At 40.7% G+C, this 14,784-nt stretch overlaps 1 protein-coding gene and 1 long non-coding RNA gene across 2 annotated transcripts in view; both read right to left on the minus strand.

Moving 5' to 3' along the window:
* The window catches only part of LOC140524045 (uncharacterized), a 70,002-nt gene that overhangs the window by 10,315 nt on the left and 44,903 nt on the right, over positions 1–14,784 (minus strand). Inside the window, exons 2-3 of the long non-coding RNA XR_011973549.1 lie at positions 4,571–4,637; positions 328–402 (exon numbers count right to left, since the gene is read on the minus strand). This is a non-coding gene — a long non-coding RNA (uncharacterized lncRNA). The remainder of the gene's footprint in view (positions 1–327; positions 403–4,570; positions 4,638–14,784) is intronic.
* Positions 13,927–14,740, minus strand: CCDC182 (coiled-coil domain containing 182). The gene has a single exon (XM_072646797.1). The coding sequence runs from the start codon at positions 14,606–14,608 to the stop codon at positions 14,141–14,143; it is 468 nt and encodes a 155-aa protein (XP_072502898.1). The 5' UTR covers positions 14,609–14,740; the 3' UTR covers positions 13,927–14,140.

Here is a 14,784-nt window from a genome sequence, read left to right on the forward strand (position 1 = left end):
CCTCAGAGGACGGAGGTTATTGGGGAGGGAGGGATGCCATATGTTCCCTCTCTCTCCTTCTTTTGGAATATTATTATTATTTCTTCTATTTGTCTTGGAGAACAATTGAGGGGGGTGTGCTATTTGGTTTTATTTGTTTTTGCAGGAAGGAAGATGGAGTGGGAGAGAGAACTCTTCCTCCCACAAGGAGGAAGGAAAGTAGCTTGGCATAGCAGAGATTCTGATTCTGGACTCCCAGGGTACAGGTTCAGATGGTGCCTCTAATGCTTACTACTTGTGTGACGCAAGGCAAATCACATAAGCCTTTCTAGGCCTCAGTTTCCTCACCTGTAAAATGACTAAGTGGCTTCCAAATTCCATTCCACCTCCAGCTTTCCAATCCTGTGGATCAGAACTTCTTACCTGCCAAAAGAGACATTTATTATTGAAAGTTCAGCTGACTCAGTGACTCATTGTTCCCAGACCTGCTTGTCAATCAGTGTTGGGGAGAGGCATCACCCAGTCAGCAGCTCTGTATTACCTGTTATTTGTTATGTAATATGTCATCCCCCTATCTGTTTCTACCTGGAAATTGTCACATATTTGAGGAGGAACTGAGATATAATGGTCCCTTCCCTTTGCTGACATGGACCCATCTGAATTGTTTTTATCTCATTACAAAATTTATCAATAAAAGCTGGCTCCATCTTGAAGCTATGGTGATCAGCATGTCAGTGTGTTACTACCATACTTTAATAAACTCTTTTAATTCTCTTTGCTCTGAGTTTTGCCATCTTAATCAGAGCAAAAGTCAGGACAAAGAATTTTCCTTTCAATAGTGTGGAAGATTCTGAACCTTTTTGCAGGCTCTCCAGATCAGCCCAGATTCCTGTGAAATTCTCCCTTCGAGCACTTGTCACCTGGCATTAAGTTAGGTACCTACAGTTCCTACAGAACAGTCATCCACGTCCTTCAATAGTTCAGCTGGTAGGTCACAGGTTCATGGGTCAGAACTGGAAAGGGACTTTAGAGAACATTTACCCAACCATGTCATTTTACAGAGGAAGAAACTGAGGCCCAGAAAAGGGAAGTGACTTGGTAAGATAACATAACTCCTACGTTGCAGAGTTAGGTTTCAGACTGTTTTGACTTGAGAAGATTGTAGTAGTTGCACCTGTGGAGATTCCAAATATAGTACTTAAGGCAATACTTGACTTTTGTGAAGAACTGAAGTCCAAATTAATTTAGTTTGGCCATCTTAGTAGGCTAAGATTGATCCTCATTTACAGTGTCTTTTTTTCTACATTTTCAGCCTCTATGCTTTCCTAGAGTCCCAATTCTGCATTTCAAGTTGCCTCCTGGACAACTACGTCTGAATATCCCATTCATACCCCATTCAAATTCAACAGTACCAAAACAGATTCCATCTTTCTCACCCCCAACCAACTTTTTCTCCTGATTTTTCTCTTTTCACTTTTAAAAATAGATTATTATGGATTTTTTTTATTTTACATCCCTTAATATCTCTTCTCCTACCCTTCCTCGAGAGCCGTCCTTATAATAAAGAGTTTTTTTAAAGAAAAAGAGAGAAAAAAATCATTTAGACCTATCAACACATTGAAAAAATATGATATTCTATGCAATGTTGAACATTCGTGGAGCCCCCACTTCTGAAAAGGGGGGGAAGGTATCTTCACCTATCTCTTCTTTTGGGCCTACCTTGTTTGTTATCCTTCTGACTTTTCTACGTTGGTTGGGTGATACTTCCACTGTTTTCACAGCCACCCCACACTCAGAATCTTGGGAGTCAACTTTGACTCATCTGAGCATCTATAAGAGATGTTAAAGATTTCCTAGTCCAATCCCTTCACTTTAATTTGATGAAGAAATTGAGGCCCAAAGAAATCATTGTTCTCTGAAAGCTTAATAGGGAATAAGGGAAGAGCCAGAATTCCAACCAAGATCCTCTGACTCCAAATATTTTCACTCTTAACTCGCCCTCTACCCTATATCCAATCAGATTCTAAGTCTAGTAAATTCTGTCTTCATGATGTCTCTAGCATCCATCCCTTTGTTTCCACTCTCAAGGAAACTCTCATGACCTCTTCACCTACAGAAGCCTTCTAAATCAGAGGTGTCAAATGTCCTATGGGCACAATTGTCCACAACACTCCCAAGTGTGGCAAAACCAGATTAAAATGTAATTGGGAAATATCTGACAAAATAAAAATACAATGAAACATAGATAATATTAAAGCTAAGTCAATATGTAGCCCACAAGGATCTTTAAATGAGGATTTTCTGCTCCTTTCCTATTTGAGTTTGATACCACTGTTCTAAATGATGTCCCCTGCCCATCTAATTTGTCTTACTTAGCACTGCCATGTTAATCTTCCCAAAGCATGAGTTTGATTGCAACTCTTGCCTTCAATGGTTCCCCATTACCTAGTGTGATAGGTAGATAGCTAGCTAGCTAGAGATAGATAGATAGATAGATAGATAGATAGATAGATAGATAGATAGATAGATAGATAGATAGCATATAATAAGTACTTACCATGCATCAGATACTGTGCTAACTGCCAGGGATACACATGCAAACAAATGAGATAGCCACTATTCAAGGAACTTAGACTCTAATGGGGGAAGATAACACAGAAGTGGGTACTGGAAAGTGGGTCCTAGAATACCCTGCAGGAGGATGGAGGGAAGACCCTGATAAGTTGCCTTGGCAAGATAAGGCAAAAAATTTCATTGATCAGAGCTAGGGGAGAGACTACAGGAAGTTGAATGGAGAATAAATTTCAAACCTCTAGGCTTGGCACTTAAGGATCTCCACAACAGAGTCTAATATTACCTCTCTAGTCCTCTCCCACTTCTCTGTGCTCTAGCCAAGGAGGACTGTTCACTGCTCCCTGAATATGTCTGTGTTTTCCCATCTTTCACCTAATTCTCCCCTGTGGCTCCAAGAAGTTGTAGTACGTGCAGCAGCCATACTCCAGTAAAATTGTCTCAGCAGACAAGCTACACCAGATTGAGGATAGGTGCCAGGCCTTAAACCCATTGATGAATTGGGGAGATGTCTACCCCAAACATATGAACACGTCCCACAGTGGAATGGGCAAAGGAGAACAATTTGTTTCAATGGATATGAAAGCTGAAGCTTGGTCAGACATCGAAGACTCCAAGGTCATCCACTGCATCCCAAGCCATTGCCAGTGGCTTTCACTTTTGTCCTGCTGCTGGACTTGAATAACTCTGGAAGTGAGTGAAGGTAACAGGCCTCACTTAAATCTAATTCATGCTCAAGTCAAGACATCACCGCATAATGTCACCGGTCCTCTTTGAGAGCAAAGGACAAGTAATAACAGCTCTCCCTCCTCTTTGCCTTTCTTTCTGTCTCTCCATTTTTGAAATCCTACCCATGCTCAAGAATGAACTCAAATAATGCATGAGCCCTTCCCTGATTCATCAGATCAAATGGAATCACTCCTTTGAACCCACATGGTATTTTTTTATGCCTTACAGTGCATTTACCATATTCTGCCTTGTATTAGCTATTTGTGTATGTATTATCTCCCCTTCTAGATCCTTGAGGGCACAATCTCATTTATCCTTGCATCCCCTCCATCTGCTAGCATGGTACCATGCAAATAGATACTCAATAAGCATTTGTTGAATCAACCATTGGTCCTATGAGAGTCAGTGTCGTCAAATGGAAAGAATATTCTGCTAGGTTCTAGTCCTGGCCCTCCTACTAAATAGTTGAGTGATGTTAGGAATGTTACTTCCCTCTATGAGCTTATTTTCTTTCTCTATAAAATGAAGGGTTTGGCTAAATGATATCTTGGGTGTCTCCACTTCTAACATTCTCTGAGACAGTGGTATATTTTTCTATTGCATTTCCCAGGCATCTAAAATCACAATAATAAAGGGAGGTTGGAATTTGGACTCTAGGATAGATTAGGTAGTAGGATAGTAGCTTGAGAGGTCAATCTTTCTTTTCCCCTATCTCAGAGCAAAACTATATTTAACCTAACCTAGACAGAAAGGTATCTATTCTATTTTAAAAGTCCTCCTATATGAGAGACTCTCCAGCAACTTCTTCAATCATCCTCCAGTGTTTTAAAAGTCATCAATCTTAGAAAATTCAATGGTGGCTGGAAGGTTAATTCTATCTTTCTAGACGTGAGGTTCCTATGTTCTCTTGGACCTGTTTTTCAGTCCTATATTTCCAATTGCCTGCTGGATATTTCCACCTCTCCTAATTTGGCTATATCTTTGAGTCTTTCCTCTCTTCTACCCCCTCCCCCTCCCATATACCGCTAAGTCTTGTTGATTCTCTCACCAAAACTCTCACATCTAGGCCCTCCTTTCCATTCCCACCAATTCTCTCCTAATTCAGATATTCTCATCCCCTCCTGGAATAGCCTCCTGATTGGTCTCCTATGACTGTAGCCCTTTTCCTCTCTAATCCTTGCTTTGCACAGTTGCCAAAGAAATCCTCCTAATGCACAGGTCTGATAACACTATTTCCTTTCTCCAGAACCTTAGATGGTTCCTCACTACCTACTGTGTAAAATACAAATACCTTACAATTCAAGGTCCTCCACGGTATCACTCTAGCAGTTGTGATGTAGTGGAAAAAGCCATCAGATCTGGAAAAAAAAAAGACAAAAGATAAAAACAGCAGTTGCAGCAGCAAGTAATGTACCATTGGTGGAGTTATGGATTGGTCCAAACCTTCTGAAAAGCAATTTGGAACTATATCCCAAAAGGCACGATCTGGAGCATACATACCCTTTAGCTTAGTGTTATGTCTTTCATTTTTGAACAGGACCAATGTCACCTTGGGGTGATGTCTTAACTTACACAAGTAAAGAGTGCCACTAGGTATAGCCACTAAGGAGGTCAAATGCATAAGGAAAGGATCAATCAGTTTGAAAATAGTTATAGCAACATTTTTTTGGTAGCAAAGAACTGGAAACAAAATGGAGGTCTATCAGTTGGAGAATGGCTGAACAAATTGAGCTATATGAATGTAATGAAAAATCATTTAGTAGGAAATGGCAAATATGACAGACTCAGAGAAATCTGGTGTGAGAATTGACCTATTGCTAGGCTCTGACAAATGTGACTCCATGTTTGACCACTAACTGACCCACCTACGTACTTGGAAGTTCCTATGAACACAATATTGGTTTAACTTATTAACTTATTATATATTAACTTCATTTAGGCATGGAAAGTACAGTTTTCAGCTTAGCAAATTCCATATAGTTCATTTATGCAAGATTAGCAAATTTTACTAATCACAATACCCTAATCACAGTATCAATAAGGGAGGAAGGAGGAGTTGAAGTCTAGGCCCCCAGCTGTTTGACTCTCCCCAAGATCCCCCTCCCACTAAATTGCTATGAATGTGTCTAGCCACAACAGTCAGATATAGGGGCAGAAATCCAGAGATCTAGGCTCTCCATGAGGGTACCAATCCTATTGTATGCCTGAGTATCTTGCACGCATGCTTGCATGCTTGGAAGTAATAAAATGCCTGATTCACAGTCTTTTGAGGACTTATGCTCCCTCATGGTACTTTCTCACCCACATTATCCTCATGTCTGGGAAAACTTATAAGAATTGATGAAGAATGAAAGGAACAGACACAGAAGAAAAATGTACATGCTCACAACAATGTGCAGGATAGCAACTTTGAGAGACTTGAGAACTCCAGTCAACATAATGACCAGCCTTGATTGCAGACACTCATGATAAAACATACTGCCACCTGACAGAGGTATTTGGGGTGCAGATTGAGACTTTTTAAAAAAGTATAGCCAATGGTAGAACTTCTTTTGCTTGATTAAGATTATTGATTACAACATTTTTTTCTTTTTTTTCTTTTTTTCTTTTTTTGGGGGGAGGTTAGTGATTCTGCTATGTATTGATATCTTTTGGAAAAAGAAGAACGGGAAGGGAGGGGATGAGAAGTACACTGGTTGCTGTGGGTGAGAAGACACAAAGCCAACCAGGAGGTTAAACAAGCACAAACCAAGTATAAGAGCTAGTAAAATGACAAATAATGGAGTCACAATGAGGAGAAAGAAGGGAGAGAAACCATGACCCCCAGGAGGAGGGAGGGGGAGATATCAGGTTGGAGTGGTTGTCTTACATCCAAGAAATTGCCTGTAATATGTTTTGAGTGCTCAAAGGAAAATTTCCATGTAGGACCTTCAGGAAATATAGGGGGAGAGCCATGAGGAGTAAGTTGGTATCCCCAACAATCATGTACTCTGCCTACCCCATAGGATCCCCTTTTTGAATTAAGGCATTAGACTTCCAGTCCCAAGGAAGCAGGCCTAACCTTTGGCACAGGGTGGGCATCAGGAATCAGTGAGCTAGAAACAGAAGTGGCTCAAGGTGGGGTCCAGAATACAGCATAGCTAGAAAGCACACAGGCAAGTCCCCAAGGTGAGGGGCTTCAAGGCATAATCTTCTTTGATCACTTTTCTGAATAGTCATGCCCTGCATCTTATCTCACATCCTGCCTCCTGCTTGCTTCTCTGTCTGCTTCACCATCCAACCCAAATGCTTCTGGGAGAGGGACAAAGGCACTGTCCCTGTCTGAGTAGGGTTGGGGAGAAGAGTAAAATGAAGCTGAAGCAGCATCCAGGGGATGAGGAGAGTGTGGAACAGATATCCTTGTTGCATGACCATCTTTAGGTGGACAGGATAGTCTGGGAGACACACATCCTTCCAGATAGGGCTTTCGAAGGTGTGCCCAGGTCCATGGCCTCCAACCACTGGACCTAGAGCCTTCCAGATTTGGCTGGCAAGGAGCTGTAGTTGGTTGTCTCTTTTACCTTTGCAGCTTAGCAGACTCTTATCCCAGTGGCTAGAAGAAGATCATCGGAGTTCAATTAATATTTGGACTCCTGGGTTTCAGCACCATTATGTTGAAGAGAGAGGGATAGGAGAGCTGGTTCAAAAAGTGAATGAATTCACTTAGGTCTTCTCTGTAGCCATTGGGAGCTTTCTTGACGCAAAAGTAGTGGACCTGAGATTTAGCAAAGAGCTAAACAAAGGCGTTTCTTTCTTTTTCAATTGGGAAAAAGATAGGAGGGTAAGAAAATAGACTTGCAAATTGGAAAAATGAAAAGGGAAGAATGGAATAAAAGGAATAGAAAGGAAGAAAGGGAATGGGGGAAGGGATAGAGTGTGTAGTAACAACTGATATCTAGGAAAGAGAGAAAAAAAGTAAAAGTGGACCTAGGAACTCAAAAAGAAAGAAAGGAAAGAAAGAGAGGGAGAGGGAAGGAAAAGGAAAGGAGGGAGGGAGGAGTCAATGTGCCAAATTGTTTTGCTTTACTAGACTTATTACAAAGGAGCACTTCTATTTGAAGGGGGAATGGAGGAGGGGGGCAAGAAGTAGTGATAGAGTTGGGTTTTTTTAAAAGGAGTATCAATACAATTTTTTTTAATTCCACGGGGGTGGGGAAGTTCAGAAGTAGGTTGTGATAGAGACCCCACACTGGGACCAAGACTAGCTTTTCCCAAGACTCTGCCCCACAAAGGTTGTAAGTTTTTCCTTAAAAGGCTATTAACAAGATTTAGTTAGCTCAAGGGAGTAAGCCTGACTTCCTGGCCACCCAAAGGCCTAACAGAGGTTAGCCCATATGGACTCTGAACCCTTCAGACTTGGATGATGTCCCTTGACCTAGCTGTATCTTTATTAAGAATCCTTTTTATACTATAGCTAAATAAACCTCCTTCTGTTAACCATTAGATGATCTAGTAGCTTATTTCATTCTAATTTTGTGCCTTAAGCACCAGGCAGCCAGCCAGTCCACAAGAGGTACAGACAGATGGGGCAAGTTTGTTACTACCAAATTAAGTTTAATATGCAGTTTTAAACAACTGTACTTAACAAAATTCCTGTTTCATGTACAATCTTCTGCTTTGTTCTTGTTAGGGAAATGTTCATGTTTCTTGATGATAAGTTCATAATAAAAAAGGAAAATGTTATAAAGGAAAAAGGAGCTGAATGAAGTGAGTACAACCAGAATATTACACACAGTAACAGCAACATTGCTCAATGAACAACTTTGATGGACTTAGCCCTTCTCAGCAATGCAAGGATCTAAGACAATTCCAAGACTCATGCTGAAAAATGCTGTCCACATCCAGAGAAAGAACTATGGCTAAATGCAGATCAAAGCAGACTATTTTCTCTTTTTTTTTTCTTTCTTGTGGTTTTTCCTTTTTATACTGATTTATCTTTGACAATATGACTAATGTGGAAATACGTTTAATATCATTTTACATGTATATAGCCTATATCAGATTACATACCATCTTGGGGAGAAGGGAGGAAAAGGAGGGAGGAATATTTAGAACTCAAAATCTTGTAAAAGTGAATGCTGAAAACTAAAAAATTAATCAATTTTTAAAAAGGAAGAAAGAGCAGTGGATTTGAGGTTGGAAATTTGTTGCTGAGTAGTTACAGTCTGATTCTGTGGTGCCATTTGAGTTTTTCTTGGCAAAGATACTGAAATGGTTTGTCCATTCCTCTTCCAGGTCATTTTACATATGAGGAAACTGAAGCAAACAGGGGTAAGTGACTTGCCCAGGGTCACACAGCTGCTAAGTGTCCAAGGCCAGATTTGAACTCAGGAAGATGAGTTCTTCTGATTCCAAGTTCAGTGTTCTGTCCCCTGTGCCACCTACTGCCCTAAGGTGGAAGAATGGAGCATAAATCATTGCTCTATCACTTGCTACCTGTGTGACCTTGGGCAATTCATTTAACTTCTCTGTGAAATGAGAGAGTTGGGCTTGATGACCTCCGAGACCCCTTCAATCTCTACGTCAGTAATCCTAAGAGTAAAATCTACCTTTTTAGAATTTCCATTCATTGATGGTCCACTCTGTCTTCAATTTGTCAGCCCTCCAAATAATTAAGGACAGCTGCACAGTGGATAGAATGTTGGGTCTGGAGTCAGGAAGACTCATATTCATGAACTCAAATCCAACCTCAGAGATTTACTGTGTGACCCTGGAAAAGTCACTTAATCCTGCTTGCCTCAGTTTCCTCATCTGTAAAATGAGTTGGAGAAGGAAATGGCAAACCACTCCAGAATCTTTGCCAAGAAAATCCCAAATGGAATGCCCATCTATTGGGGAATAGCTGAACAAGCTGTGGCATATGATTTTAATGGAATATTATTATGCTATAAGAAATGACAAGCAGGATGATTTCAGAAAAACCTGGAAAAACTTACATGAACTGATGCAATTGGAAATGAGTAGAACCGGGAGAACACTGAAGACAGTAACAGCAACATTGTATGATGATCAACAGTGAATGTTGATCAATAACAGTAATACGAAGATTCAGAATGATGCCAAATGACCCATGATGAAAAATACTATCTGCTTTTAGAGAAAGAACTGATGGTGTCTGAAATAAACCAAAGATTCCTATTTTTCCCTTTCTTTCCTTCTTTAATTTTTTTTGGTTCAAATTTTCTTCCACATAATGACTGATATGGAAATATGTTTTACCTGATTGTACAAATATAACATATCAGATAATTTATTGTCTGTGATGGAATGAAAAGGAGAGGAAGGATAGCATTTGGAACTCAAAGCTTTTTTTTAATGTTTAAAATGTTTTTACATGTAATTAAGGGGGAAAATAAAATATTATTTAAAAAAAGAAAAGAAAACCCCAAATGTGGTCACAAAGAGTTGGATTCAACTGAAAATGACTGAACACCATAAACCCTGCTACTTCCCTCCCTACTCATCTTCTGTAAGCTAAATATCCAGTTCTTTTGGTTGTTGTTCATAAGATACAGTTTCTAAATAGACCATTTCCTCATTCTGGTAATGATCTATGAGCTAGAAAAAACAAAAAACAAAAACAATTGGACTTGCAAGGCCCCAGCCTCCAAGGATGCATGTATATTAAGACTAATAAACCCAGAGAGTGGGCATCACCCTCTTTTCTTGCATGGCCCTGTTACAGTTAAGTTTTCTGAGTCTGGCCCCATCGTTCTTCATTTCTTATTAGTCAATTCAGAATCTGCTCTCATCTCAATGGCCCACATTATCCCATTACCTTCCCCTCTGGATGATGGAGCGCTCTTCTATTAGTTCCATTCTGTCTCTTTCTCTAAACCTCTATATAAGTCTGAGCCCTGAAGGGCTTTAGGCCTTCACATAGTGTGAACACTTACATCGTTCCTGGTCTGAAGCAACCCCCACTGTATCCTGTCCTTGGATTAAGGGCGATGGAGGCTGTACACTGAGAATGTCCCTCATGGCCATCTGTTCTCATCCTCTCTTTGTAAGTATCAATAAAGTTTTCTTAACTGCCATCCCAGTGTGGAATTGTTCTTCTTCTTTCAAACCACTCCTTCCATTTTTGCATTGCATTGCACTCTGGTTCATTAATATTCTTCTTAAAATGTTATGCCTAGAACTGAACACGGCACTCTCAAAGTGTTCTCAATAGGGTGTTGTTATTGTTCAGTCATGTCTGACTCTTCATGACCCCATTTGCAGTTTTCTTGGCAAAGATATTGGAGTGGTTTTTCTTTTCCTTCTCCTATTAATTTTACAGATGTGGAAACTGAGGTAAACAAGCAACTAGCCCTGGGTCATACAGTTAGTAAATGTCTGAGGCTGGATTTGAACTCAGGTCTTCATGACCCAAGGCCCGTCTCTCTGTCCACTGTGCCACCTAGCTATCCATATCAATAGGGTACAATAAGATTAAGTTCAACTTTGATTTGTACACTATACTTCTATTAAGACTGAGTTTTTGAAAATTTAGCATTTTTGGAAGTCAGGTTAGCTCACATTGAGGTGTTTGTGACCACATAGAACTCCTCCGTCTCTCTTCACCCCACACCTCCTGCAGTTAATTTGTTGGGATTATCTGTAGGACTTTATATAAAACCCTGTTAAATTTCATCTTATTGGTTTCACCCTCTCAGATGTGCTCCTCACACATACATGAAATACAGATATGGCTACTGCCCAAGCAGACCCTATAATTTTTTAGGATACAAAGACTGAAAGTCCTAATTGACCAAGTCTCTACCCAGTTCCTACGAATTGCACTATAGCTATCAATAAGAGTAGGGCAGTTAGGTGACTCAGCGGATAGGGTGATAATAGACCTGCAGTCAGAAAGATTAATCTTACTGAGTTCAAATCTGGCCTCAGATGTTTACTAGCTATGTGACCCTGGACAAGTCACTTAACCCTGTTGGCTTCAGTTTCCTCAATGAGTTGAAGAACGAAATGGCAAACCACTCCAATATTTTTTGCTAAGAAAACCCCAAAACTGGGTCACAAAGAATTGGAAATGACTAAAACAACAATAATTATAGTAGTTTGCATTAATACAAGATTTTAAGGTTTTGCGAAGATTTTGGATATGTATGTAAGTATGCTCATACATATCTGTATGTACATATTATGTTTGCAAATATGTGTGTATGTGTATGTGTTTTAATGCACACTGGAAGCAGTCCAACCAGGTACATAATGATGATTCCCTGCGATATCAAGAAGGGGTGAAATTTTAATAAGTAATGTCTGTTACAATGAGCCAGGGAGTCAAGTAAACCTATGACCAAACCCTTCTTTCTGACCTCAACGTTCAGTGATTGTGAACATGCCACTCCTAGTGTTTAGACCATTGGCTCCTCCTTTGTGATATGAGAAAAATCCCTTCTTTCCAGCAAGTTTGTGAACTCAAAGAAATATAAAACTGCTTTAGATACACACCATTTCTTTCACATAAACAAACTGGAAATTCAAAGTGCTACCATCCACATAGCCAAAATTACCCACCCAAGCCACCCAACCCACCACTACCCCTGAGGTCAAAGAGGATACTGATTCACCAAAACACAGGCTATTAGTGTAAAGTCATACAATGGTTTCTGCAAAGCAGGAATGAGCAAATTTAATTATCCTCTACCCCAAAGAGGGGACAAAGGGGATCACAGGACCTCATTCTAGAAGGATCCTTTGAGTTCATCTAGTTGAACCTCATCATTTGACAGAAGCAGAAGCCAAGGCCCAGGGAAGTTAAGTGAATTACCACACAAGGTCATAAGTGGCAGAGCCAAGATTTGAAATTGAAATCCACTGGCTTCAGTTCAGAGGCAGCTGGTGGATAATCCTGAAGTCAGGAAGACCTGAGTTCAAATGTGGCCTGAGATACTTCCTTAGCTGTATAACCCTGGTCAAATCAACTTCTCTGTCTCAATTTCCTCAACTGTTCAATGAGGATAATAACACCACCTCCCTCGCAAGGATATTGTAAAGATCAAATGAGATATTTGTAAAAAGTGCCTAGCACAGTGCCTAGCACATAGTAAACTCTTAATGTTTCTTCCCTTCCCTACTTCTTTTCCCTCTGTTTCAGCTACCTACATGGCTTTAATCCTCTCACTGGAACTCAGCCTACAGTATGCTCCTGGGCATGCTCCTCAGGCCCTCACTTTGAACCTAAATACCCTTACTTTCCACATAGTTCTAATAAGCCGATTGGGGCAGCTAGGTGGTGCAGTGGATAGAGCAACAGTGCAGGGGTCAGGAGGACCTGAGTTCAAGTCTCACCTCAGACACTTGACACTCACTAGCTGTGTGATCTTGGGCAAGTCACTTAACCCCAATTGCCTCATCCTGGGTCATCTTTAGTCACTCTGATGAATATGTAGTCACTGGATTCAGATGGCTCTGGAGGAGAAGTGAGGACGGTGACCTGCACAGCCCTCCCTCACTCAAAACGAAGTCAAGTGCAAGTCATGTCTCTGATGGCCTGGTCTTCAGCAACGAAGGACGAACACACAATAAGCTGATTATCTGATTCCCATTTCAGAGCACAAAGACTATAAAGGTGGGGCATGGGGAGAGGAGACAGAGTGTGTAATAACAATTGACAGTCAGGAAAGAGACAAAAAAAATTATAAAAGTAGACCTAGGAACTCTTAGGAACTCAAAAAATGTAGCAGTCTAGGACCATTTAGTGTAGGGACAAAGCATTAAGATATGTAGATATAGACACATACATGTATGCATATGTATTTATATATAGGTATATAGACATATATGGATATACTTATATATATGGATATATGTATATTTATATATATATTTACATACATGTATGTGTGTATATGTGTGTGTGTGTGTGTGTGTGTATATATATATATATATATAGTATGTATCTATAAACATAGATACACATATTTCAGTGGGCCCTAGCAGCCTTACATGACTTCTTGGGTTGTCAGGAAAAGGTTAAATTACAGTCTCTTCCTAAGTAAGTCTCATTGTGTTATAGAGGAGATTCTGGGTTCTGAAGGCTCTGCCAATACTTGGCAGATTTTTCCAAACTAGAAAGGTTTTCAATATGGAGTTAGCAACTAACTGGATGCTTGCTGTCCAAGAATAAGTATCAGTTTGGAGACATCTTTCACCAAGTTGGACAAGATGTGGATCAATTTTTCAACCACAGCAGCTCTCCAGTGACTGTCTACCAAGGTATGAGAGGGTTGCTACCTGCCATAGTGGAGGACCCAAAGGTCTTTGAAGGAATGGATCAGAGACACTTTACAGAGGTTCATTACCAAGTTGATGGAAGGGAGATGAATTTTTCAGCTGTGGCAGCTTTTCAATGACTGGCTCCCAAGGTATCAGAGGGTGGCTACCTGCAATAGTGAAGGACCCAAAGGTCCTCCTAAAAAACTGAAACAAGAGTCAATCTAAGAGAGGTGTGTGACACCATCGAGAAGAAAGAATTTCCTAAATACTTAAAAAAAAAAGTGTTAGTGTTTTTAAACAGGGATGGGGAATCCACTATTTAGAAAGTTTGTGACTATGGACACACCCTTCCCTGGTAATAATGAGGTAACTGAGACATCACAGTTAAGTGGTAATATTATTCTTTATCTTCCCCTCCAAGTTCAACAGAACTAGGTACTATTGCTGTGCCAGGAAGATGGGAGAGGGAAGAAATTGGATTGGAGTTTAAAACTGTTGTTTTGGGGTTCTGTTTGTTTTTTCCCAGCACAGCTCTTAACTCTTAGTAATTATGGCTCTGCCACTCCGGATCTCATCAGGATGGCTCAGTCCTGATGGGTCAATTCCCTGAAACCTTCTTTGCAGATGCCTGTCCCTCGTGGCTCCCACTCTTTAGCACCATATGCTCCAGCCACCGGCAGTGCTGCCGCAGCTGCTTCTCCCTGGGGAGCAGGAAGGTGAGGACCTTATTCCGCACGATGCCTCGGTCCTCCTCCTCCCGCAGTCGCTGTTTTACCCTCGCTGATTGCTCTTCCTGCTGGGCCAGAGTCCTGCTCATCTCACAGTAGGCATCCTCCAGTCGGTGAATGGCCTTCAACGTCTCCTGTTTGAAATCCTCCAGGTCCCTCTGGACGCCGGTCACTTTTTGCAGCAGGTTCTCCATTTCAGGTTGCGGGGGAACAACACATGGGGACAGCGACTCAGGCAGGGAAAAGTCTCCCGACTGTAGACCGCTCTCAACCATTTTCTTCCCTTGAAGGGTATTGACCTTCACATAAATGGGTCCTGTCTGGTAGAAGGGATCCATGATGTTTTCTTCATCAATCGGTCCACGGTTAAACACTGGCCAAGAAAGAAACTTAGGAAAGAAGAGAAATTTAGGCAAGCCAGAAGGAATCCCTGCCGCAAATCCATTCCCTTTACTCTACTCTAGAGAACGACTGAAAAAAAAAAAAAAAAAAAAAAACCTACCGATTGTGACGT

This window comes from Notamacropus eugenii, chromosome 2 (genome assembly GCF_028372415.1).
Source record: "Notamacropus eugenii isolate mMacEug1 chromosome 2, mMacEug1.pri_v2, whole genome shotgun sequence".
Classification (NCBI taxonomy): Eukaryota; Metazoa; Chordata; class Mammalia; order Diprotodontia; family Macropodidae; genus Notamacropus; species Notamacropus eugenii.

What these genes read in the sequence shown, in the direction of transcription:
- CCDC182 (XM_072646797.1), bottom strand. Translation starts at nt 14,608, where the DNA reads ATGGATCCCTTCTACCAGACAGGACCCATTTATGTGAAGGTCAATACC.